Below are 27,151 nucleotides of genomic sequence, written 5' to 3'. Positions count from 1 at the left end.
GCTGCTCGAATTGTTGACTGCCATAGTGTTTCAAACAGCTTGGACCCCCTGGAATTACGCCGAGATGTTGCTTCACTCTGCATCCTCTATCGGTTGTATCACGGGGAGTGCTCTGAGGAATTGTTCGGAATCATACCACCTGCAACTTTTCGCTATCGTCCCACGCGAAAAACATACCATCCTCATCACCTTGATGAGTGGCAGTCTTCCACAGTGCGTTTTTCGCGTAACTTTCTGCCGCGCACTGTAAAACTCTGGAATGAGCTGTCACCAGCAGTATTTCCGGACCGATACGACCTGCAAACCTTCAAGAAAAGAGCGTATACCCTCTTAAAAGGCAGGCAACGCACCTGCAGCTCTTCTGATGTTGCGAGTGTCCATGGGCGACGGTAGTTGCTTACTATCAGGTGACCCGTTTGCTCGTTTGCCCCCTTATTTAATAAAAAAATAAAAAATAAAAATAACAACTTAATACCATTGAATACCGTATTACAAAAATTAGAACTAAAGGAATTTATTCTTCACAAACTGAACAAGTAAATGACAATGATTCCTCTAAAGACGTTCATCTTAACTCTTTAGTTAAGTACCTACTTATACATAGGTAACTAAAGTTTTCCTTTTTGTAGTAACAAAAATAATAATTATTTCATAATAATAATGACGTTGTTGTATTATTTTCAAATTATATTCAGATAGGTTGTTGTTGTCTTTAAGTTATTTAGTGGAATTCTGGTGGTTTGAGAGGCCATTTAGGTTTTAGCGGTTTCTGGTGGTTTACGCTGCTGAATTTGGTGGGTTAGTAAAAAAAAAGTTGGCAACACTGCTCCCGGCAGTCGGGTAAAAAGTGTCAAACTCAAATGAGACGTAGTGATTATATTCTCTTTGTCAAATGAGTTGCAAATAAAATTCAGTTGAATTCCGAGATTCTTTGGTAAACATTGATAAAAATAATAGGATAATTTAGTTACAATGTGAATCTAGATAAAACATAAAACACATCCTTAATAAGTTCCCTCGTTTTGTTGTTGCTTTTAATAATATTATTACATAAACGGGTTTCGGTATTTTCAAAACTTGTGATATTATTATGGTGAAGTATTTAATTACTGAAATAAGAAGTGAATAAATAAACACTGGATTTGTTAAATAAAACCAAATCAACGAGTATGTACCTATGCCTATTTTTATATTGCCAATTTAATTCCAAAAACACCTTAATTTTTTACAATTAATATTTAAGTATACAATTTTGACGACCTCTGTGGCTCAGTTGGTGGGCTGTTGGTAGCTCAAGCCGGGGTTCGCGGGTTCGAATCCTGCCGACGGAACAAAAAGTTTTCAAAGTTCCTGGGTCATGGATGTGTATTAAATATGTGTATCATATAATAAAAATTTTAAATATATGTATAGAATAAAAAGTATTAAATATATTTCCGTTGTCTGGTACCCGTAACACAAGTCCTTCAGGTACTTATCACGGGGCCAGACTGACTTGGTGTGAAGCGTCTATAGATATTATTATTATTATTACAATGAACAGAATCACAACATACGGTACTTATATAAGTACCGGAATATTATAAAATTACAAATAATAGTATGCATTGTGGGTGTAAAATAAAATACCACAAGGATTGAAATGAACTAGTTACCATATTTTAAGTAAGTTAGTTTTATTGTCATCTAATAAAAATTTGAAAGAAAACCTTTGTGTTAAACACAAAATTGTGGAGGTTTATTCAACATTTTTTTACTGACATTTCTTTATGCGTTCAAAGTAATTATGGGTTTGTTTTATGACATTTTTTTCCTGTTCCAATACAGTTAAGGCAAGAAAATGTCTCTTAGGTCAGCTAGTTATATTTTACAATTTATTTAATAATTCCATTAGAGACTATAAGACTTTTATTTATTTGTCACCTAAGCCTGGTCAGGACATGGGACATTCTGACCGTGTGAGATAGCTCTCTGTCTGATACGTCCCATAAAGGGAGGCTACACTTCTACAAGTATGAGTGTAAGGATCGATATGGTATGTTCAGTGGCAGAGCAAGACTTAAATTTGATGTGGGCAAGATATATTTTGCGTAGCCCCCTGATGTGTGATGCAAGAGGACAGATTTTGAGAGACTTTTATTTATAAAAAAATATTTACAAAAATTTGAGTATCACAACTAGTAAATTCTTATAAAAATCGGCCAAGTGCGAGTCAGACTCATGCACGAAAGATTGCATACCGTTTTAACTTATAATAGACAAAAAATAGGCCAAGAATTGTGTTTTTGTACCTTAAATTTTTATTCAATTTAAATGTTATTATTATTTATTAAAGTAGACATATAACTAAGGCCATTATGAAAATTTCAAGTGCCTAGCTGTTGCCATTATTGATTACGAGCAAAAAAAGGCCAAAAAAATAATGTTTGTTGTATGGGAGACCCCCTTAAATATTAATTTTATTTTGTTTTTAGTACTTGTTGTTATAGCAGCAACAGAAATACACAATCTCTGAAAATTTCAAAAGTCTAGCTATAGCGGTTATTGAGTTACAGCCTGGAGACGGACGGACAGACAGACAGACTGACAGACATCGAAGTCTCATTAATAGGGTCCCGTTTTTACCCTTTGGGTACGGAAACCTAAAAATCGTCAAGGTGCAAGGGGAAGCCCCGCGGACGGTGGCCCACGTCGCCCATGCCTTACGCCGCCTCTGGGTATGTAACGTTGTCGGAACTCGGATTTGGAATGACGCTACGTATGTTGCCGCTGACAGATAAACTGTGTCGCCACTCGCCGCTCGTCGTCGCTGCAACGCAACTGCTGCGTTGCGGTGACGCACGTCAAAACAATACAATACGGTGACAGTGCGCGTGTTGTGTAGTACCGAATTTATATTTTTTATAAGAGTGGGCCTTCGATCACTAGAGTGGGCCACTTTATTTCTGCCGCCAAATGGATGAAAGTGGGGTCTCTATGGACGCTGCCGCCCCTAGGCCATGACCTATTTATGAATCGGGGGCTGGTGTTGGGCCTTAACAAAATTTTTTGGGAGGGTCGTGGATATAAACCTCCACAAATCTCGTGACCCTCCTCCAAACAGGCTAGTTTAAATACTATGACAATTGCTAATGTGTACGATATACACGAGTATTGGTGTAGTTCCTCGAAAAAGCTATAAGTAGCCTATACTAACTTTTAAGGAGTGAGCACACTGAGACGGGCCGTGCCGGGGCTCAGCTGCCGGGGCTCATCGCAAAAATCCGCCTCCATACAATTTGTATGGAAGCGGAAATCCGCTGCGCCCCGACACAGTGTGCTATACGCGCATCCGCTTCCATACAAATTGTATGGAGGCGGATTTTTGCGATGAGCCCCGGCACGCTGAGCCCCGGCACGGCCCGTCTCAGTGTGCTCACTCCTTTATACGACTAACTACGTACTATGAGTGTAGATTGGTTCTAATGACTTTCCTTTTATTCCGGAAGAGCGGCATCGCATGCGTTTATTTTGATACTAGATGTTCCGCGCGGCTTTGCCCGCGTAATTTGGGAATGTCACGGAAACCGTACATTTTTCCGCAAAAGAAGAAACCTATGTCCTTTCACGTGGTCTATTCTTCATGTGTGCCAAATAACGTTTAATTTTGACCAGGAATCACGATGGTTTCGGCGGGAAAGAAGAGCACGTGCTTGATGACATGCGGCTCCCTGCTCATCGTCACGGGAGCGATCATGGTTGTCTTCTGGCCTGCCATATTCTATAGTCAGCTAAAGAAGGTAAGTTTTACAATGGTTTCTATTTAATATACTGATAGCACGCGAGTTGAACGCATAGCCCAGGAATGCGGTAGTGCTGTGACCTAATTAGATTTAATAATGTCGATATGTCAATAGTCGATACATTTCAAATGCGATTTTAGTTTAACATTATAAAAAAAAAAACAAGAAAGTAATTACATATCACACTTTTTAATTTTTATTAATTAAAAAAAAATTGTTTGTTATTATTTTTAGGAATATTCCGCGAAAAGAACTTCCACCTTTAAGTAAATGAGTGAGTGTATGCATAGGCATGCGTACATCACCTCACCTTGCAAACACCACCACCACTGTGGTGGTGGTGTTTGCAAGTTCTTGCATGCGAGTGTACGCATAGGCAGTGTGGGAGGAGGGAGGTGCTGTACGCATGCCTATGCGTACACTCACTCATTTACTTAAAGGTGGAAGTTGTTTCCGCGGAATATTGCTAAAAATAATAACAAACTAAATTTTAAGCTATGGATTTCCGAAAAGTAACGCCTGATTCCATTAACTATTTTATTAATTCAATATCAAATAAAAAAAAAATAGCTTTTTTTAACAGCACTTGATGGACTCGTTTCAGTCCTTACTATAAACAACAATTACACGCAGCTGTTACTTGAATATTGTTGAAACTCTTTTATATAAGTAATTTATTATTTATTTTATTAAATTTATTAAAATGTTTTTAAATTTAAAATATTTTTTGTTTCAACAAAATATAGTAACGCGATAACACACTACACAAATGATAGCTGTCAAGTTCTGCACAGCACTACACTTTAGGCTTGCGAGACGCGAGGTGCGATCGGCGGGGGGATTGCCCCCGCCCTTCGTCTCAGGCCCCAACTACATTCAACTCGCGCGCTATCTGTAGGAGGAAAATAGGCTGATAGTTCACCTGATAAAAAGCGACTGCCGTTGTCTAATGGCCCTATCACCAGTGGTTTTATAAGTGTGTTGGGTTGCCAGTTGGTTGCATCGCCAGGCTTTACAAGTTCCTATTTCTGAAAGATTTGAATGTCGTATTAATACTGGTTTCAGGACCCGTATCACGAAACCGTTTTGAGACTCAAACAATCGAATGAGAAAGCCGCGTCCTGCTCTAACAAACGTGAAACGATGTTGTTAGAGCAGGACGCGGCATTCTCGTTCGATTGTTGGAGTCTCAAAACGGTTTCGTGGTAGGCCTCCTGCTTACAATCAGATGAACCTACCTATTATGCGACATTGGCTAGGAACTCCAAAAAACCCGTCAGCCAAAGTGATAACTCAGTTGTAGTCATAACTCTCAACAGTTTTTGGTCTAGTCAAATTTCAAAAGTTCGAACATACTATATGATTCTAATTTTAATTCTTTTACAGATGATGATACTAACAGACAGTTCAACATCATTCTCGATATGGAAGGACATCCCTATTCCCCTCTACCTGGAGTGCTACCTGTACCACATCACTAATGTGGAGGAGATTGTGAGCGGGAAGGACCACAAGATCAAATTAGAACAGAGGGGACCGTACGTGTTTAGAGAGTTCCATACGAAGGTTAGTAGAGTTGATGTTATGACGACCTACGGGCTATGATAAAAAAATATTTATTTGGTCCTCCTACACCTCTGGTTCCTGCAGAATATTAGCGCCCAACTCAGCATTAGCAGCGACTAAGAGTCTGCTATCTTCGTCCCTGCTAATGCTGAGCTGGGTCCAGTTTTTGGCCGACTTCCAAAAAGGAGGAGGTAATATGTTCGGCTGTATGTATCTTTTTTTTTTTTTTTTTGGCTTTACACTATATAGTATTGAATGCGTTCGTTCGTTCTTATTCGATAAAAAATGCGAAGGACTAAAAATCTGGGTGCACGGTAGTTACCCGCCGAGACGAGCCAAGCGAAGCGCAAGGGCACTACCTACCTTTTCTCGAAGTGTTTCGTCGTTTTTTTGAACTCTCATAGAGTAAAGTATTTATTCAAATGTATTCGTCCAGCGTCGCCCCAATAACGCTGCTACTACACACTACACAGGCCATAGGCCATAAGCTTGCGTTGCGGTTGCTGCCGCACTTTAGGTGGGACGAGGTAGATCAGTGATCAGTCGAGCCGTTATTGGTAGGTCACGATCAGACAGTGACGTATTGGTAGCTATTTTATGTTATTGGTAGAAAGTCTACAACTGTACATAATTATGCCTCTTAGGCCCGTATAAATAGTCAGTACTCAAGATGCATCTCGGTCTCAAGACTCGGTTCAGGCTCTGTGATTGGTTGGCTGTCAAAATTTGGACCAATCACAGAGCCAAACCGCGTCTTGAGACCGGGTCGCATCTTATGTACTGACTATTTATTTATACGGGCCTTACTCTCTAGTTTCACCGAGTGATCTAGCGCGGTCTATATAAATCGATACTGTCAACGTAAATCATCACAAAAAGAAACGATATACATACATCTATGGCCTTGGCTTAACACAGATTTTGGATAATATATACCCAATAAACATTATGCAATAATAAATCTATATCTTATCATAATAATAATATGGTCCCATTTGAAGGCCTAATTTAATATTTGTGACTAATGTCAGAGGATCATAACTAATCATGTGATATATTATTATCAAAGCGCGTGGAAGTGCGCAGGCTAAGTTCCAGCAGCCAGCAGGCCGCGCGCATACCGATGCACTATTTACACGAACCGTTTCTACGTACTTTTGACCCTGTAGCTCAGTGTCTATTGCGAGTGCAAATATAAAATTAAACCTACGTAATTATATATCCCACCAATAACATAAATGTAAATAAAAAGCGGCCAAGTGCGAGTTGGACTCGCCCATGAAGGGTTCCGCAGCAGCAATAAGGTTTATTTTTATGAAATTAAAAGGGTTTGATTTATTTTTATGTTTTAGTTGATTTAATGAAAGTTTATTAAAGGTTTATCATTTATGACGTGTAAAAAAAAGTACTTGATAGATTTCATTCAAACCAATTTTCGTTGGTAGTTTTTATAGTAATGTACATCATATATTTTTTTAGACTTATCTTGCCCCTACTTTAGAAGTTAGAGGGGGGGGGGGGGGACACACATTTTACCACTTTGGAAGAGTCTCTCTCGCAAACTATTCAAGTTATAAAAAAATGATATTAGAAACTTTAATATGATTTTTAAAGACCTATTCATAGATACCCCACACGCATAAGTAAGATGAAAAATTTTTTTTTTGTTGGTGTAAGGTTTACCATTTATGACGTATAAAAAAAAAACTGCTTGCTAGATATCGTTCAAACCAATTTTCGTTGGTAGTTTTTATAGTAATGTACATCATATATATTTTTAGACTTATCATACTTTAGAAGTTAGAGGGGGGGGACACAGATTTTACCACTTTGGAAGAGTCTCTCTCGCAAACTATTCAGAAATACTGGTTAGAAAAAAATGATATTAGAAACTTCAATATGATTTTTAAAGACCTATTCATAGATACCTCACACGCATAGGTTAGATGAAACAAAATTTTTTTTTGTTTCAGTTGTACATATGGGGACCCCTAAAATTTTTAATAATTTTTCCATTTTTGTATCAAAATCTTAATGCGGTTCACAGACTACATCTACTTACCAAGTTTAAATAGTATAGCTCTTATAGTTACGGAGAAAAGTGGCTGTGACATACGGACGGCCGGACAGATAGACATGACGAATCTATAAGGGTTCCGTTTTTTGCCATTTGCCTACGGAACCCTAAAAATACACCTTTTAGGCGTGATAACATTTAGAAATTTTTCTCGCCTGTCATAAGTTTCTTGACAGGCTATAAACTTCGTTACCATATTCAGTGGTGCGTTACACAATGATAGAGGTTCTTTATGTTCATACATTTTATTACTATTTTATACAGGCTATTTTTTGTGGATAATGTACGGTTTCCGTGAAATTCCTAAATCACGCGGGCAAAGCCGCGCGGAACATCTAGTATCAAATAAGCTGGTGGTACATTTGTGAAAATACTGTGTAACGGGCCAATGCCCGTAAAAATAGTATGGATGGACCTTTACATCATTCGTTATTAACTTACTAGCTGTTGCCCGCGACTTCGTCCGCGTGGACTACAGTTTATAGCGCGCGATGTCAACAAAATTGGTGTCAAAAGCTTTTATAAAAAAAAACCCTGGTACCCCTTAAATCAAAACAGCTGTGCAGTGTGCACATAATATTTATTTTTTTAAAGTTAAACTTTATATATTATGCCAAATATTAATGCTTATTTAGCCCCCCAATTACACAACTTTACCCATAAACTATTTATCATTGATAGGTTTCAGGTTACGTCAGTGTATATAATATAAAGTACTGACTTATTATATAACGTTATAAGAAATAACAATCGAAAAAAAACGAAAACCGTATGTATGATGATACCACCTCTTATAGAAAGATATTGGGCAAGCGTTAGCGCGATGTAAGAGACGCACGGCGCCATCTAGTATGAATTTTTGAAACTAACTTAATTTGAACAAATTTTCGTATTTTCACCCCCTTACAACCCTTTTTGCCAGTAAAAATGTAGCCTATGTCCTTTCTCAGGCTTTAGACTATCTGTATACAAAATTTCATTACAATCGGTTCGGTAGTTTTGGCGTGAAAGCGAGACAGACAGACAGACAGAGATACTTTCGCATTTATAATATTAGTATAGATTAATATTAGATGAAGTAAATACTGTAGAGTATTATTTATTTTAGTCACAAATACTCTTATTATCAAATATCTCTTCAAACAGTTCAAACTCTAATGTCTAAGATGAATCCGTGATGAATCATACAACTTAGTCACATAAAACCTTGAGTAATAACTTCGATTATTGTCAAGCGAATTTACATATTATATTGCAATAATAAGTAGAGCTAAGTGCTAGCTAATTAACTGTAGTAAAATGGTAGCCATTTTGTAATAGTGATTATACTATATTAAATACTTAATAAAAAATTAAGACTATAAAAAAAAATGACTATATCTAAAGGTACTTAATCCGTATATTTACTGAAACTAGAGATCGCCCAATGGTCGAAATTCGACCTTACTTGCAACTACATTAGGACTGCTACCTATATTTTGTAAAAAATATTGACTTCATCATAGTTTTTTTCAATTCTTGTCTCTGGGTCTCAGCTGATCTCAGACTGGCCGTTTAAGCATTGTCTAATAGGATCTAAAATTAAATAAAAAAAAACAATAATCCATTTTCAATTTGTCAACTTGTTGTCAACAGACTTCAACCATAAATAAAAGAGTACAATTCGTATGTATAGGCTTGTCACTAAAAAATCTGTCATTTTTCCTAGTAGTAGTGTCGTAGTGTGTGTAACGTTTTATTTGTTAAAAATATATATGATAAAAGTATAATTTTAAAATAATATTAGCTCGATGCACTCCTTCACCATATAAACTATAACTGTGCGAAATTTCATGCACCTACGTTTCCCCATTTTTCGTAATAAGGGTTACACAGTTTTTCTCTCACGTATTAATATATAGATGTAGAATTTGTTGAAGTAAGTGTCGATAGAGTTAGGCCGTGTAGATTCAGAAGCTTGGCTCTGAACATAAGATCCCACCAAGAACATTTTCATGTAAAAATGTTGCCAAGATGAGAACATATTAATATTATAGTTCGTCGTGTCAAAAAGTAGTGAGATCTCATGTAGAGCCAAGTTTCTAACCTTACATTCTCAGCCCTTAATCTAAAAACCTTAATTTTACTCTAAAGCGCGGCAAAATACTTGATAATAATATAATGTGTCAGCCGCACGAGGAGAATCTAAAAACTCTACACATTAGACAAAATCGGTGGCCTGGCCATTTATCATTTATAGTTACGGTATATTAAGTTCGAAGCCCAGACGAATAACAAAATGTCATTGGTACTTTTCATAGTCTTTTAGATCGAGACTCAAGTTTGTCAAGCGATAATAATTAAAAAAATCTATAAGTACCTACCTAATATTATAAACCTGAAGAGTAAGTATGTTTGCTTGAACGCGTTAATCTCAGGAACTACAGGTCCGATTTAAAAACTTATTTCAGTGTTAGATAGCTCATTTATCGAGTAAGGCTATATATTATCACGCTAAGACTAATACGACCGAAGAAACTCAGGAAAATGTGGGAAAAACGGGGAAATATTAGAAATTACGAACTACTGGAGCAATTTTTATGGCAATATTTGGCACAGATATAGAGTAGATCAAGTGAAGGGAGTAGGGACATAAGCTATTTTTTATGGGAAAACATTGTACGGTTTCCGTAAAATTCCTAATTTACGCGGGCGAAGCCGCGCGGGACATCTAGTACATACGAGGGCTGCTATTTATGTATCCGGAACTGGCCACTTACAAGAACAATATTTAAAAAGTAATTACAACATTTGAAAATAGAACTCTTTGGTTGAAGAATACATTTTGTTTCATGTGACTGTCAATTATTTTCCCATTGTGGCGTCATTTTGAAAATTGCGTGTCTTCATTTGCCATGGATTTAACGCGTGAACATTTTCGTGCAATGATTTACTACGATTTTCGGCGTGGGCTAAATCAACAACAGTGCTTTATTCAACTCACCGCAACTTTTGGAGATGAAGCACCATCAAAAACCACTGTTTATCACTGGTACAGTGAGTTTAATCGTGGGCGGTCTATGCTCACGGATGAAAATAAAGAAGGTCGCCCAAAAACAGCTGTTGTCCCACAAAATATAGATGCTTTGCGGGAACTAATAATGCGTGATCGTCATGTTACATATCGCGAGATAGAGGCGTCCTTAGGCATAAGTATGACGAGCATACATAAGATATTACACGAACATTTGGCTGTAAAAAAATATGTTCGCGTTGGATTCCGCACAACTTGACAATCGATCAAAAACGGGCTCGTGTCGATTGGTGCAAAAAAATGATAAAAAAATACAACCGTGGTACGTCAAAAGCCGTTTATAATATCTACACAGGTGATGAATCTTGGATCTATGCATATGACCCCGAAACTAAACAACAGTCAACGGTGTGGGTGTTCCAAGATGAGCCGAAACCAACAAAAGTTACTCGTGCAAAAAGTACTTTGAAGCAAATGGTCGCCTGTTTTTTTGGAATTAATGGACATGTGGCTACAGTGCCATTAGAGAATCGTAAAACGGTTAATTCTGAATGGTATACGACCATTTGTTTACCAGAAGTCTTTGAAGAAATAAGAAAGGACAACCGACAACGCAGAATCATATTACATCACGACAATGCTAGCTGTCACACCTCAGCTGAAACAACTCAGTTTTTGCAGGGTCAAAAGATCGAATTGACTGGTCATCCGCCGTACAGCCCTGATTTGGCACCTAACGATTTCTTTTTATTTCCATACGCGAAGAACAAATTACGTGGTCAACGTTTTTCGAGCCGCGAAGAGGCTGTTGATGCGTTCAAAATGCACAAGTTTGGGGGTTTAGGCGCTGTTTTAAGAACTGAAAGCATATACTATGCAAATTACATACATCATCATCATCATCATCATTACCACGTCAGGGTCACCAATGTCACCAAAATTAAACATAACAAATTCAGCCCTAACTCCAGAGCGTAAGGCACACATTTGACATTACTTCTGAGAAGAAAGCTGCTTCGATAAAGTAACATGCATGTCTCACTTCCATACAAAATAAATGCGCGAAATTGCCGAGATATTATTTACCTACTATTCTGGAAAACAACCTAATTTCAACCTTATGCATTGCGCTTAGCGTTCATTAGTACAATAACTGTCTGCCGTCTCGCTTTAATCTGTCAAGCGAGCGGCGCGGGGCCGGGCGCGCTCTAGCGGCCGAGCCGCAGCGGCCAGGCCGCGGCGGCCATCGAGATAGTCATAGATACCTTAGTATGCAACCGCCCGCGCCATAGACCACACGCACCTGGGGCATAATTCTCAGGATGTGAGAAAAGTTCATCTTCGAATAAAATACCGAATTATGAGATTTTTACGAGCGTAACAGAGTTTGTGTATTCTCAAAACTTCACATTCAAATATTTCGTGCAAAGATCGCTCGAGTCGAACGAGTGGGACCGGTTATAGATGTCCGAATTCGTACACCACATGTGGCCGCTTGGAAGTTGAAGCTTTCGAGACCGGTTTCCTGCACAATATAATTTGTTGCTAATAGTTTGTGTATTCTCAAAACACTAGAAATATTTCGTGTAAAGATCGCTCGAGTCATACAACTTACAATGAATATGTAGCAAAGTAGTTATCAAATAAATAAATTACGAACAAATATTCGTGCTTGTGTTTCTTTTACGATATAATTCCCTACCTACTTATAAGTTAATGTGTTTAAAAGAAACTATTTATAATTTCGTTAAATTAGAGTAGCTTGTACAAATGTATATTCTGTGGAGTTGCTGAATTAGACTTATTAAAATTTTATCAGAACTTTTGTTCTATTATGTAGATTATATACGTTTTAGGATTATTACGACTAACTCGACTATTTCTGTACTCAATCTTTATCATTTTGAAGTCGGTACCAGATATAGCTGAATCTTCAGTCTGCCAGAATATTTGAAACCTTTGTTACTGGCACCGACTTCAAAATTATGAAGATTGAGTACAGAAATAGTTGAGTTTTAGCTGAATACGGAAAAAGGCACTATTAGATAGCAAAAAATATTTAATACTTTTTAGTTCATATTATAAGGATGTTATTATTGTTTTTACATTGGAAGTCGGTTTTAATTTTTTGTTAAAAATAATAATAGTCATGGACTGTTTTGCAAAATTTGCAAATTTATATTGAACATTTAAATGTTCAATATTTTTACTCGATAACGATCAATAAAATAGAGGCTTAGAAAGCTAGAACTATTCTGGGTTATTGTAATTATCAAATTTTAACAAAATAGTAATGCGCTTTAATCAAGTACATACTGCATGTGCAAATATCACTATCTGTAGGAAACAGGCAGCTGGAAAGTGATATCATATTCGTTGTTTCCGACATTATTATTCATTATACTGCTATCACCTTCTATACATTATACTTATTTAATTTGCAATCGAGCTTATATGCAGAGCGTGAGTCGGCTCGTTTACGAACTATAGATAAAAATTCTTATGTACCAGTGATACAATGAGAATATGATGAGGAGGGTGGGAGGAGGAGAGGGGGGTATAAAATATTGTCATGTATAATGCACATTGTATAGCTTATCTGGGGGCACGGGAGTGCCCCCGCCAAGATGAGCCACGCGAAGCGCGCAAGGGCACTACCTACCTCGTAACTTTGGTTTGAATAATGCCAGATAGTTGACATTTTCAAGATATAATGACATGGGTATAGTTATTAAATGCGCAAAGTTTGAATATCGTAGCTATTATACTTTAGATTTTATAGGTGTTCAAAAACCCACAATTTGGTCACTGACTCACCGATCATCAAAACTGTTAGGGTACTTCCTGAAGTCTGAGAAAGCTGAAATTTAGTATGTAACATAATATTAGTACTGAAACAACAAAAAAAAATATCAAACCCAACATAACCTATATCCGTAACATTATAGAGCAAAATTAGGCAAAAACTTGTGTTTTTTGTATGGGAGCCCCCCTTGATTTTTTATTTAATTTGAATATTATTATTTAATATTAAAGTAGACATAACTAAGGACTTTGAGAAAAATTCAAGTACGTACCTGTTGCCATTATTGATATAGAGCAAAAAAGGCCTAAAAATCACGTTTGTTGTATGGAAGCCCCCCTTAAATATTAATTTTATTTTGTTTTTAGTATTTGTTGTTACAGCGGCAACAGATATACATAATCTGTGAAAATTTCAACTCTCTAGCTATTACCGTTCTTGAGTTACAGCCTGGAGAATGACAGACAGACAGACAGACAGACGGACAGACGGAAAGACAACGAAGTCTTAGTAATAGGGTCCCGTTTTTACCCTTTGGGTACGAAAGTACGTAAGTTCAAAGAATAGTCGTAGTCTTAGCATTTCTTTGCAAATATTTAATTAATAAGAATATTTCATTAATTATAACCAGATAATAATTATTAGTTACTTAACTATCAATCTATTTCAATATATTCTTAGATTGATATAATATGTGTATATAAAAAATATAAATAAAGTAGATATAAAATAAGTTTTGTAAATGACTAGGTAGAGTGTAAGTATTTTGTTACGTGTAATTGTGTGTTGATTTTTAACCAGTGTAGATAGTAAGTTAAAATGTACATAGGCTATAAAATAAGAAATTGAAAATTTGTTATATAATGCAAAATAAATTTAATTACATGATTTGTTAACGTAATTCATAACTAGTCATTTTCCTTGACTGTCCTTGTTTGGGCCTGCCAGTAGTTGGTGAACTTGATTTTCGTTATGAATTTGTATTATGTTAGTTTGCTCATTCTCTCTGACGTAAATTTTACCATAGGCTGTCCAACAGAACTTATAATGTCTTGTTTTGACAAGATCACGGGCTAGAAAATACAAACGTGCGCCTTTTGGAGTAAGATGCCAAGCCACCGATTTTGACTAATGTGTAGAGTTTTTAGATTCTTCTCGTGCAGCTGACACATTATAATATTATTATCAAATATTTTTCCGCGCTTTCGTGTAAAATTAAGGTTTTTAGATTTATGGCTGAGTATGTAAGGTTAGAAACTTGGCTCATCATGAGATTTCACTACTTTTTGACACGACGAACTATAATATTATTATGTTCTCCTCTTGGCAACATTTTTACATGAAAATGTTTTTGGTGGGATTTCATTTCTTTTTGTAAGCTGGTTTACGTTGTTTTTTCTTTTAGTTCATTTTTTAGGGTTCCGTACCCATAGGGTAAAAACGGGAGCCTATTGCTGAGACTTCCATGTCTGTCCGTCTGTCTGTCTCCAGGCTGCATCTCAAGAACCGCTATAGCTAGAGTTCTGAAATTTTCACAGATTGTGTATTTCTGGTGCCGCTATAACAACAAATACTAAAAACAAAATAAAGGAAATATTTAAGGGGGACTCCCAAACATTAAGACACTTGAAATTTTCACAAAATCCTCAATTATATACGTACTTTAATATTGGATACTAAAATTGAAATAAAATAAATAATTAAGGGGCCCCCCTTAATTATTTATAGGGAAAAATTGTATTTTTGTATTTGAGCCTGTAAAATACTATTATTTTACTTTATTTTGTTTTTAGTATTTGTTGTTTTAGCGGCACCAGAGATACACAATCTGTGAAAATTTCAGAAGTCTAGCTATAGCGGTTCTTGAGATACAGCCTGGAGACAGACAGACGGACAGACATGGAAGTCTCAGTAATAGGGTCCGGTCCATAAAAATGTTTATGTAAAAATATTGCGAAGATGAGAACATAATGTTATAGTTCGTCTTGTCAAAAAGTAGTGAGATCACATGCAGAGCCAAGTTTCTAACCTTACATACTCAGCCCTAAATCTATAAACTTTAATTTTACCCCAAAGCGCGGCAAAATAATAATATTGGCCTTCACTCTAAAAATTAATGTAATCTGTCTGTCTGACTTTTACCTCTTCACGCACAGACGGCTTAGCCGATTTTGCTGAAATTTGGTAAACAGATACTTTGAGTCCCGGGAAAGGACGTAGGCTACTTTTTATCCCAGAAAATGTACGGTTCCCGCGCGATAAACGAATTTTGGCTTCACGGAGTTGCCGCCTGCCGGGCGTCATCTAGTATAATATACAGGGTGTCACAATACTTAATGATAATACTTTAGGCTGTGTTTGAGTCCCGTGTATAGAGTTCACTGTAAAAGTGGCAGCGCTGAAAGAGCAATTTTTTTTCACCTTTGTATGGGGAAACTCGTGACGCCAGGGCGCTTGCTCATACAAATCATAAAAATAATTAGTATTTCAGCGCTGCTACTTTCACAGTGAACTCTCTACAACGAACACATACACACTCTAAATTATTATCACTTAGTTTTGTTAAATCCTGTATTTCTGTAATTACAATAATATATTTTGTTACCAGGAGAACATAACATGGAACGAAAACAGCACAGTGACGTTCTACAACAAGAAGGTGTGGCACTTCCAGGCCGACATGTCCAATGGCACGCTAGCTGACAACGTCACCAACATCAACCCCATCATTGCGGTGAGTGACTTAGCCGCAAAGGCTTTAGCCGCGAAGATACAATTATAGCCGCAAAGACAAGCGCCGCGAAGATATAGCTTTAGCCGCAAAGATATACCTTTGGCTGCGAAGATATTATAGTTATAGCCGTGAAGATAATATCTTCACCGCGAAGATATAGTTATAGCCGTAAAGATATAACTTTAGCCGCAAAGACGAAGCTTTAGCCGTAAAGATATAGCTTTAAGCCGCAAAGATATAGCTTTAGCCGCAAAGATATACCTTAGGCCACGAAGATATAGTTATAGCCGTAAAGATATGGCTTTAGCCGCAAAGACAAAGCTTTAGCTGCAAAGATATATAGCTTTAGCCGCAAAGGCATAGCTTGACAGGCTTAATAAAAAATCCGGTACATAGAGGTGGTCCCGGGGTGTATGATACCGTTCATAATATGAAAATTGAAGATAATTTGATTTCCTTCTGTTGATTCAATGGTAATATTGGTATGCTGATTTCAAGGTAAATATTCTTTTATCGTTGAACTGATGTTTCATAGTATATTGCAATTTCATGCCAAAATAATGTGACTACAGTACCTACGATTTTTTCATACCCGTAGCTACGATTATAAATATCTAGATTCTAGATAGAGATAATCTCTATTAACACAGTCTGTCAAGAAAGAGTAGGCACTAAACAAAATTTTCTATACGTAATCACTAATCACGATGGAAACTATAAGGTGATCGCACATTTATCAGCACGCATGCGCCGAACGCGCCATATCTTAGAATTATTTGTATGAAATGATAATAAATTGCAACCTCGCACATTGTCCGCACACTGGTTCACAGGTACCATTTTCATCAAAACCTGATCTCCAGCACCGAAAATTATTCGTTGAATGAGATTCGGAATACCATCTAGAACATTCTATCAAAATTCCAAGAGGGGCTGAAAAAAATGCAAAAGCTATAATCAATAAAGTAAACAAAAAAAAGAAGGGTTTTTTTAATATTAAAAAATCGGCCAAGTGCGAGTCGGACTCGCGCACGAACGGTTCCGTACCCTACCTATAAAGGAAAAATAAGCCAAAAATTGTGTTTTTGTATGGGAGCCCCCTTAATTTTTTATTTTATTTTAATACTAGCTGTTGCCCGCGACTTCGTCCGCGTGAACTTCAGTTTATAGCGCGCGGTGTCAATAAAATTGGTTGCCCAATACCCATAAACTATTTAGTATATTTTATTATTGGTAGACTGTTGTTTCTGATATCTATGTTGGTAAGTGAGTTATTTAATAACATGTATAACAATCGAAAGAATCAAAACATTAACTCAACATGGTACCAGTACCATGTTGAGTTAATGTTATTAATAATATGATGTGATGATTTTATAGAAATACATATGAGTAAGCGATAGCGCGATCTAGGCGACCCTTGGCGCCATCTGTTCCAGTTTTTGGAACTAACTTAATTTGAACAAATTTACGCATAAACACCCCCTTACAACCCCTTTTTCCAGTAAGAAGTAGCCTATGTCCTTTCTTAGGCTTTAGACTATCTGTGTACAAAATTTTATTACAATGGGTTCAATAGTTTTGGCGCTGTTGTTTTTGAATATGATATCTAAGTTGGTAGGTGAGTTATTAGTTAGTAACGTGTATAACAATCGAAAGAATCGAAAAATTCAACTTAACATGGTACCACCTCTGATAGAAATACGCATGAGCAATAGCGCGATCTAGGGGACTCTTGGCGCCATCTGTTTTGCATTTTTGGAACTAACTTAATTTGACCAAATTTACGCATTTTCACTCCCTTACCACCCCTTTTTTTCAGTTAAAAAGTAGCCTACGTCCTTTCTCAGGCTTTAGACTATCTGTGTACAAAATTTCATTACAATGGGTTCAGTAGTTTTGGCGCTGTTGTTTTTGTTCCAAAATGTGCGACGCGTACGGTGCAGACAGAAATGTGCGATCAGCTTTATTCGCCTTACGTTAAAATATACCCTGAGTCCTGACTCGGTATGTATAATATTTATTTGATTAATGAATTTTTATACTTTTATTAATTTATTCATAAATTTTTATACTTTTATTAATTTATTAATATTTTTTTATATTTTTATGTATTTAATAAAAATATGATGTTCGTCATCTATTCTTTTTTTGTCAAGCTGTAAAATCTTTTAATTTATTATTCAAAGAATCCTATCTTGTAAATTTACATGAGAATTTAATTAAACTGGGTTTGCAAATCATATTGTTACGTGCTAGGGTTCGAGGATCTGGAGAGAAAGACCTGGTGACTCTCTCTTGAAGACTTTATTAACACTAGATCACACAAGCACACACTAGGTCCAACACTTAGCACTAAGTTCAAACACTAATCACTAGGTCCAATCACTAAGCACTATCACTCCTAGGTCGTAGCGAAGTCGCAGGTTTCACTGGTTCACTCACTATTGATCACTTGTTGTCACTCCGAAATCACCTTGATGATAGTTCGAAACGAACTGAATTACCGCGCCGTCTACCTGCGGCTTTTTATATGGCGAGACGAATTCCAGAAAGTTCTCGATACACGTAAACAAGTGTCGGAACTTTCTAGGAGGCTCGAGCATGTACCACAATAAACATAAACAACTAAACACGTAAACAAAATAAACCGGTAAACACGTAAACAAGACCCTTCTAGAAAGTTCGAGCACAGTCTATTCGAGTATGTACTAGCGCACCTAACGCCATCTAGTATTGAGTAGGGGATTTATGTTGCTTGTGTTCCCTCGGTAAGTTTTGCTGGTTTGTCGCTAGATGGCACTATGTGCCGTATACCATGTACCGTAACAATATAAATGATTATTTTTCCGACCCAAATATCGACCAATAGAATTGCACCATTCGACGTCACGTGGTACAACCTACATGGTATTATACTGATAATTTTTTGAAAATTTTCTCTGGTAGTTGCTATATATAAAAGACAAACACGTCAAACTGACAGGTTGAATTCAATTGTGTCTCATGGTGCAATTATATTGGCCGACATTTGGGACGGAAAAATAATCCCCCGAATACCACACGAGCTTCAAAATTATCTGGCATTTCCCTCAAGGTTCCCTGCAAACAAATAAAGTCGTCAAGTTTTTCAGGAAAAATCACTCGCGCTTCGCGCTCGTGATTTTTTAACCTGAAAAACTTGAATCCTTCATTTGTTTGCAACGAACCTATCGGGAAATATCCGATAATTTTGAAGCTCTTGTGGTATTATAAGTGATAACTCGAATAAACTGGGTTATTGCTACAAAATTTTAGCTTCGGTCTCCCGCACACTTTATTACAGTTTATCCAATCTCTTCCAGACGGTGGCGTACTTCATGCGCTACCAGCATCCTCTCCTCAAGCTGACGGTAGACGTGTTTATGAAGACGATCCACGAGCACATGTTCATCACGGCGACCGCGTCCGAGTGGCTGTTCGACGGCATCGACGACCCCATACTCAGAATAGCGGACCGTTTCCCCGAACTACCCTTCACTATACCCTTCGATAAATTCGGATGGTTCTACGACGTAAGTTATTTATGCTTTATTTGGTTATAAAGGGGTTCCGAGACGAACAAGCCGCTCGGTAGCAAGTAAAGTTGTGTAGCTTGGAAAAAAATATAAAACCACATCAAGCGCGGATCAAGCACGCGAATGCTGGACTCGAGTATCAAGCAAACATTGTAAACGGCCAATATGTTTGTAGCAAGAAAAGTCTACGTGCTTGCCGCCAAGCTGCTTGTTAGTCTTGGAATCCCATAGCACATGAAACTCCTAATATTTAGCTACAATCAACATGGTAAAAAACACAAAAGAACTGATTCTAAACTAAACTAAAAAGTAATCTCTTGCAAGTTGCAGCAGCCCTACGGAGAGGAGATAAAAGGCAACAGATAAAGCGTGTACAATTTAATCTTAGATAATATTATCTTTACTTCTTCACTTAATTTTATAAAGCTGAAGAGTTTGTTTAAACGCGCCAATCTTACGAAATACTGGACTGATCGCAATGTAATTTGGCACAGATATAGAGTAGACCACGGGGAATGAAATATAGTATCATATTTTTTGTGGTAAAATGTTTCTCGCGAGTCCTTATCAGTGAGGGCCATAATAGTATCATAATATTACTAGCTGTCCCGGAAAACGTTATTTTGCCTGTTTTCCTGCTTTTCTCTTGAAGTTTCACGGAGCTCGAGACCTTTCCAACGAATGCAAAACCGTGGAAATCGGTTCGTGCGTTCTGGAGTTATAGCGTCAGGAAGGAAAACCCGACTTATTTTTATATATTAGATGGTGTGAAGGAGGACTTCATAAGAATAGCGAGATGTAGAATATTATCTTTATTTGGAGCAAATATTGTCCTTAGACTTAAAGTCGGTGATAATGCCGAAATATCACTCGTGAGATTAACAGTATGGAACCGGGAACGGTTAAATTAACAATGTAGAGTTTGAGACAAACAGTATAAATTGAAGTGGTCAAGTAATTGTTATTGTTATTCGTGTTATACAAAGAAGGACCAACGACGTAATTATACGTAAAGAGCTTGCTACGATGTCGTTGTCAACCAACTTTAAATTTAATAAAACAAAGGAACATGAAACAAAACTCAATATTTTGATACTCTGATACTTTAATGTCAGTTAGGATTTTAAAAACCGTATGTAGTACCGTAGTACCGCTAGTTTTTCTAAGGGTTCCATAGCCAAATGACAAAAAACGGAACCCTTATAGATTCGTCATGTCTGTCTGTCTGTCTGTCCGTCCGTATGTCACAGCCACTTTTCTCCGAAACTATAAGAGCTATACTATTGAAAATTGGCAAGTAGATGTAGTCTGTAAACCGCATTAAGATTTTGATGCAAAAACGGAAAAATTATTAAAAATTTTAGTTTATTTTATCTTCCAGGGGGGGGGGGGGGGGGTACCCTACCTGGGTACGCCCATGTGTAGTATTGTAGTATTGTGAAGTGAGTAAACAACGTGTTAATTAATTTCAGTTTTGCTGTATCATTGCAGAGATAAACTGCACACGCGATTAAAAGATAAGCGTTTACTATCTTAAAACGGATGTGACAAATATCTACGTGCAGATAGATATTTGTATGGCTTTTCGTTATCTACGTATAATGTTGTTAAAGCTGTCTCTAAGTATACTTAAGTAGCTGTTGCCCGCGACTTCGTCCTCATGGACTTCAGTTTATAGCGCGCGGTGTCAACAAACTTGCTGTCAAATGCTTTTTAAAACCCTGGTACCCCTTAAGGGGTACCAGGGTTTTGGGGTACCAGGGTGCCAGTTACAAAAGTTTCAAATATTCTGGCAGACTGAAGATTCAGCTATATCTGGTACCGACTTCAAAATGATTAAGATTGGGTACAGAAATAGTTGAGGTTTAGCTGAATTCGGAAAAAGGCACTATTAGTTAGGAAAAAATATTTAATACTTTTTAGTTCATATTATAAGGGTGTTATTATTGTTTTCACCTTGGAAGTCGGTTTGATTTTTTGTTAAAATTTATGTTATTTTAGTAGTTGGTAGTATTTGGTTGGCATGAATATGCGTGTTAGATATAAGTTATAACATTGGTATCTGTGAACTTCGGCCTCGCCTGACTCACTATGTGTGTCATCCTTGATATTATATCATCATATAGGTTATGTTACAAGTCCATACGTCTATCCCTGACCTGGAGACTTATTATTCATAATATTGATTATCGAATTTTATGAATAACTAGCTGTTGCCCGCGACTTCGTCCGCGTGGACTTCAGTTTATAGCGCGCGATGTCAACAAAATTGGTGTCAAAAGCTTTTATAAAAAAACCCTGGTACCCCTTAAATCAATACAGCTGTGCAGTGTGCAAACAATAAGTACTTCATTTTTGTATGTTAAACTTTATATATTATGCCAAATTTTAAAGCTTATTTAGCCCCCCAATTACACAACTTTACCCATAAACTATTTATCATTGATAGGTTTAGCCCCAATTTCACCAACGTCTGTTAGTGTTAACAGCTTGTTAAATTATCCTGTCTTCTCTTTCATTCATATGAAAAACGAAACAGCTAACGTGGTACTAATTCGAGCATTAACTTTAACAGTCGTTGGTGAAATTTGGTCTTAAGGTTACGTCACTGCCTGCACAGATAAAGTACTGAGTTATTTAATACCGTAGAATAGATATAACAATCGAAAAAAATCGAGACTTAAATGTAAGATGATACCACCTCTTATAGAAAGACTTTTGAGCAAGCGTCAGCGCGATGTAGAAGACGCACGGCGCCATCTATTATGAATTTTTTGAACAAATTTACGACCCTTACAACCCTTTTTTCCAGTAAAAAAGTAGCCTATGTCCTTTCTCAGGCTTTAGACTATCAGTATACAAAATTTCATTACAATCGGTTCGGTAGTTTTGGCGTTTGGCGTGAAAGCGAGACTGACAGACAGACAGACAGACAGAGATACTTTCGCATTCATAATATTAGTACAGATTATGTGCACACTGCACAGCTGTTTTTGGGTATTTTGATTAATTAAGGGCCGCGCTACACCGGAATGGCAACGGCGAGGCGAGCACTTTCAGCGCTGCCATTCCGGTGTAGCGCGCTGCGCGGCCCTAAGAGGGGTACCACTTACCAGGGTTTTAAAAAGTTTTTAAATTTGACACAAATTTTGTTGACACCGCGCGCTATAAACTAGTCCACGCGGACGAAGTCGCGGGCAACAGCTAGTTATGAATAAAAACAATAATATATAATAAAGTAGGTATGATTAGTTCTGTTATAATAATGAAGTAAAAAATAAAGCGCCATCTGTTTTCATATATTAGAATTAAAATGTAAAAATATTTTCTGGATGGAATATAGGCCAACACAACACACTCGAACTCCTTAGAAATGCAGTAGGAGTTCTATAAGATAAGATAGATTGATTATTATTATAGCAAGTGATAATATTAATTAACATAATATTCTAACGTATTAAAAACTATAAACAAAAACATAATAACTAATAAGTATGATTAGTTCTATGTTACAACGAAGTAAAAAAAAGCGCCATCTGTTGAATCGTATTAGAACTAAAACGTCCATTGCATCGCGTCGATATATTTCTGGATTTTTTATAATATTATACATAAAATATATTTAAGATTTTTGAAATATTATTTTAATACACATCCAAGACCCAGGAACATTGAAAACTTTTTGTTCCGCCTGCGGGACTCGAACCCAGGACCCCCGGGATGAGCGCTGGCCACGCGCAATGCGAAGTAATTTTCATCGATATTTTCATGGAAATAAGATATTTTCCCACATCAAAATGTAGCCTATGTCCTTTCTCAGACTCTAGAATAACTGTGTACAAAATTTCATTGCAATCGGTTCAGTAGTTTTGGCGTGAAAGCGAGACAGACAGACAGACAGACAGACAGACAGACAGACAGACAGACAGAGATACTTTCGCATTTATAATATTAGTATAGATTGTTGTATTTTTTACAACGATGACGTGGAAATTGGCAATAAATAAATACAAAGTACAAGTTGTCTGAGATTTTATTATTGCAAAACGATACTTTGTATGTACAGTAGTCGAAATATCTGTTTTACTACTTTAGAAGCTTATTTCCGAGCAATAAGGTTAAAAAATGGTGCATGTATCCAGTCTTCGTCTGTACCGTCTGGCCGCTGGCGTTATGAGAGCATGATGTCATAACTCATAATCTTTATATTAATACGTGAGAGAAAAACTTTGTAACCCTTTTTACGAAAAATGGGGAAACGTAGGTGCATGAAATTTCGCACAGTTATAGTTTATATGGTGAAGGAGTGCATCGAGCTATTATTATTTTAAAATTATGCTTTTATCATATATATTTTTAACAAATAAAACGTTACACACACTACGACACTACTACTAGGATAAATGACAGATTTTTGAGTGACAAGCCTATACATACGAATATACTCTTTTATTTATGGTTGAAGTCTGCTGACAACAAGTTGACAAATTGAAAATAGATTACTTATTGTTTTTTTTTATTTAATTTTAGATACTATTAGACAATGCTTAAACGGCCAGTCTGAGATCAGCTGAATCCCAGAGACAAGAATTGAAAAAAACTATGATGAAGTCAATATTTTTTACGAAATATAGGTAGTAGTCCTAATGTCGTTGCAAGTGAGGTCGAATTTCGACCATTGGGCGAGCTCTAGTATTAATAATAAAATAAAATCAATTTGTCTTTCCTTGCGAATTTGCGATAGTTGTATAATATTATAAATTATTAAATACAATATTTTTGTACGGGAAAGAGACACAAGATGTATTTGTCTTATGTTTCGTAATGCGCTCAATGCTCATTGTATTTTGTAATTAAATTCTTGGATTAAATGCACATGACCTGATAACCATCAAGCGTTTATGAGTAAAATCAATTTTTTACGATAATGTTGAAACAGGCTTGTGAAACATGAGATTATGACAACGGCCCGATTTATGAATTTGATATCGGTAGCCAATAATAATTATTGTAGATGGGTAAATAAATGGCCGGGCATTTCGGGTATTTATCTGCGTTTATAACTTAAGTATATCCATTTATATAAACGGGAACATTAACGGTAATTTGAGACATTTATGGACATTTATATATAACTAGATGTCCCGCGCGGCTTCGCCCGCGTAAATATGTAATTTTACAGAAACCGTACATTTTCCCATAAAAAATAGCTCTTATGTCCCTACTCCCTTCACTTGGTCTACTCTATATCTGTGCTTAATATTGCCATAAAAATTGCTCCAGTAGTTGGTAATTTTCCTCCGTTTTTCCCACATTTTCCTGAGTTTCTTCGGTCGTATTAGTCTTAGCGTGATAATATTTAGCCTATAGTCTTACTCGATAAATGAGCTATCTAACACTGAAATAAGTTTTTAAATCGGACCTGTAGTTCCTGAGATTAACGCGTTCAAGCAAACATACTCTTCAGGTTTATAATATTAGGTAGGTATAGATTTTTTTTTAATTATCGCTTGACAAACTTGAGTCTCGATCTAAAAGACTATGAAAAGTACCAATAACAGGGTCATTATAGGCTCATAAGTCATAACCATGGGACGATGCATGGTATAATATGGTATTTATTTATTTATAAATTCTTTATTTGCATTATAAACTATATAAAATAACAAAAACAACATTAGGCAAGGAACATAACAAATAGGCGGCCTTACCGCTTTCAGCGGTTTCTTCCAGGCAACCAAAATATGGTGGCAGAAAATAATGTTAAAGTGCTAAACTTAAACAAAGAAAAAAAAATACACACATACATACATACATATACACACATATATACACATACACTAAATACAATATATTACACATAATAAAATAGCCAAATTTACACAGATATAATAAGGTTAAAAAAGACATGTTGATATAATTACCTACATTACATTAAAAACCTACATTATAAAAAATAAAGGAACATTAAAATAATTGTACAAAAAACACCAAGAGTTTTACAAGGACTGAGCCTGATCTAGGTAGTGTGCTTTCAAACGTTTCTTGAAGATGTAGTGGATATAGATGGTAGTGATGATGATGATGAATGTAATTTGTATAGTAACATATTATGCTTTCCGTTCTTAAAACAACGCCGAAACTCCGGAACTTGTATCTATAAAGAATCAGGAGTTCTCTCAGCACCTTCCGAACCACGGTATACCAGGTATACCTCGGTAAACCGAATCATTGGCAGAAATATTTTGGCTGTGCCAGGAGGAACGCGAAGAAGGACGGAGAAGAGCAGCATGGGACCGGGATTTAGACCTTTGGCTCGATCGTCTAAATGAGTCCCCAGTCAGCGTAGATCTGCTAGGCGCAATACGTCCCGTACTGAGGGAATGGGTGGACAGGGACAACGGTGCATTGACGTACCGCCTCACACAGGTGCTGACCGGGCATGGCTGCTTCGGTCAGTACCTGTGCGACATGGCCAGACGCGAGCAAAACACTGCTTGCCATCATTGTAATGACGACCGGGACACGGCGCAGCACACGTTGCTCGTCTGTCCCGCTTGGAGCAGTCAAAGAGCGGCCCTACAGGCCACTATTGGACCCGACATCACGCTGCCGGCCACGGCCGGCCAGTTCGTGCGATGCTGGACAGCCAACACTTTTGGAGGGCAGTCGAGACATTCGCTGAATCGGTGATGTCGTCGAAGGAGGAGGCGGAGCGCAGACGAGAGGCGGAGACGCACGATCCTCGGAGGAGGCCGAGGCAGAGACCAAGGGCCAGACATGGTCACGACGTCCCGCCTTAGCAGAGGAGCTCGGGGCGTCGGCATGGGGCTGCCGTCGCCCATGACATCGAGTTCCGGGTAGGCCACGATGCGCTAGGTGTTCCAGCACATCATCGCGGAGTGGTGTGGAATGTGGTGTTTCCACGAGTGGAGCCCAAAGAGGCAGAGGTGGTGGGGCTGCGGTCGTATATCACGTGTTTCCCGTAGTCCCACCTTCAGGAGCAGGAACAGCGTTATGGTTTTAGTGGGTAGTCCCGGGTGCGGATACTAGGTCCGCCCCGGGCCCCGGGGATGCGTAAATGCATTCCCCCAACGATGAAAAAAAAGGCATACCTCGGTGCAAAATCTTACTTGTTGGTAGCATAATATGCTTAGAATACTTTTCACGAAACCGAAGTCACCACATGTTTCCATATAAATTTTGAGGAGTTTCCTCGATTACTTATGGATCCTTCATCAGATCACCACTTTTGTGAATATAATACCAAATTGGGATGATGAACATAAGAAAACGAACATAACACCTCCCCCATTTTGAAAGTCGGTTAAAATTGTAGCCTATGTGTTATTCTGATGTTTAAGCTATATTATTGTAAAGTTTCATTAAAATCCGTTCAGTAGATTTGGCGTGAAAGGGTAACAAACATCCATACATCCACAAATCCATACATCTATACATCCAAATAAACTTTCGCCTTTATAATATTAGTAGGATTTTGCCTCTGAATTGCACGCGCGGAAGATTTAACCCCTGTGTAAATAAAAATTATGCAAACTCATACCAGAATTGAGACCCTGAAATAATTTAAGTAATAATTGCATGTAAGTACTGTTTAT

The 27,151-nt window shown here is 37.2% G+C and overlaps 1 protein-coding gene across 2 annotated transcripts in view; it reads left to right on the top strand.

Moving 5' to 3' along the window:
* Window positions 1-855: 855 nt before the first annotated feature.
* Window positions 856-27,151, top strand: part of LOC121736971 (protein croquemort-like) — a 38,963-nt gene continuing 12,667 nt past the window's right edge. The window contains exons 1-5 of one of the 2 annotated variants that reach the window (XM_042128465.1): window positions 856-1,167; window positions 3,655-3,779; window positions 5,169-5,348; window positions 15,850-15,975; window positions 19,320-19,529. In XM_042128465.1, the coding sequence (XP_041984399.1) occupies window positions 3,663-3,779; window positions 5,169-5,348; window positions 15,850-15,975; window positions 19,320-19,529 (633 nt within the window). In that variant the 5' untranslated portion in view covers window positions 856-1,167; window positions 3,655-3,662. Of the gene's footprint in view, window positions 1,172-3,654; window positions 3,780-5,168; window positions 5,349-15,849; window positions 15,976-19,319; window positions 19,530-27,151 lie in introns of both variants that reach the window. The other variant, XM_042128473.1, reaches the window with a different exon arrangement.

This window comes from Aricia agestis, chromosome 2, assembly GCF_905147365.1.
Source record: "Aricia agestis chromosome 2, ilAriAges1.1, whole genome shotgun sequence".
In the NCBI taxonomy this organism is placed as follows: domain Eukaryota; kingdom Metazoa; phylum Arthropoda; class Insecta; order Lepidoptera; family Lycaenidae; genus Aricia; species Aricia agestis.
Note: the sequence above shows the minus strand (reverse complement) of the source record. Positions and strands in the feature narration are given on the sequence as shown.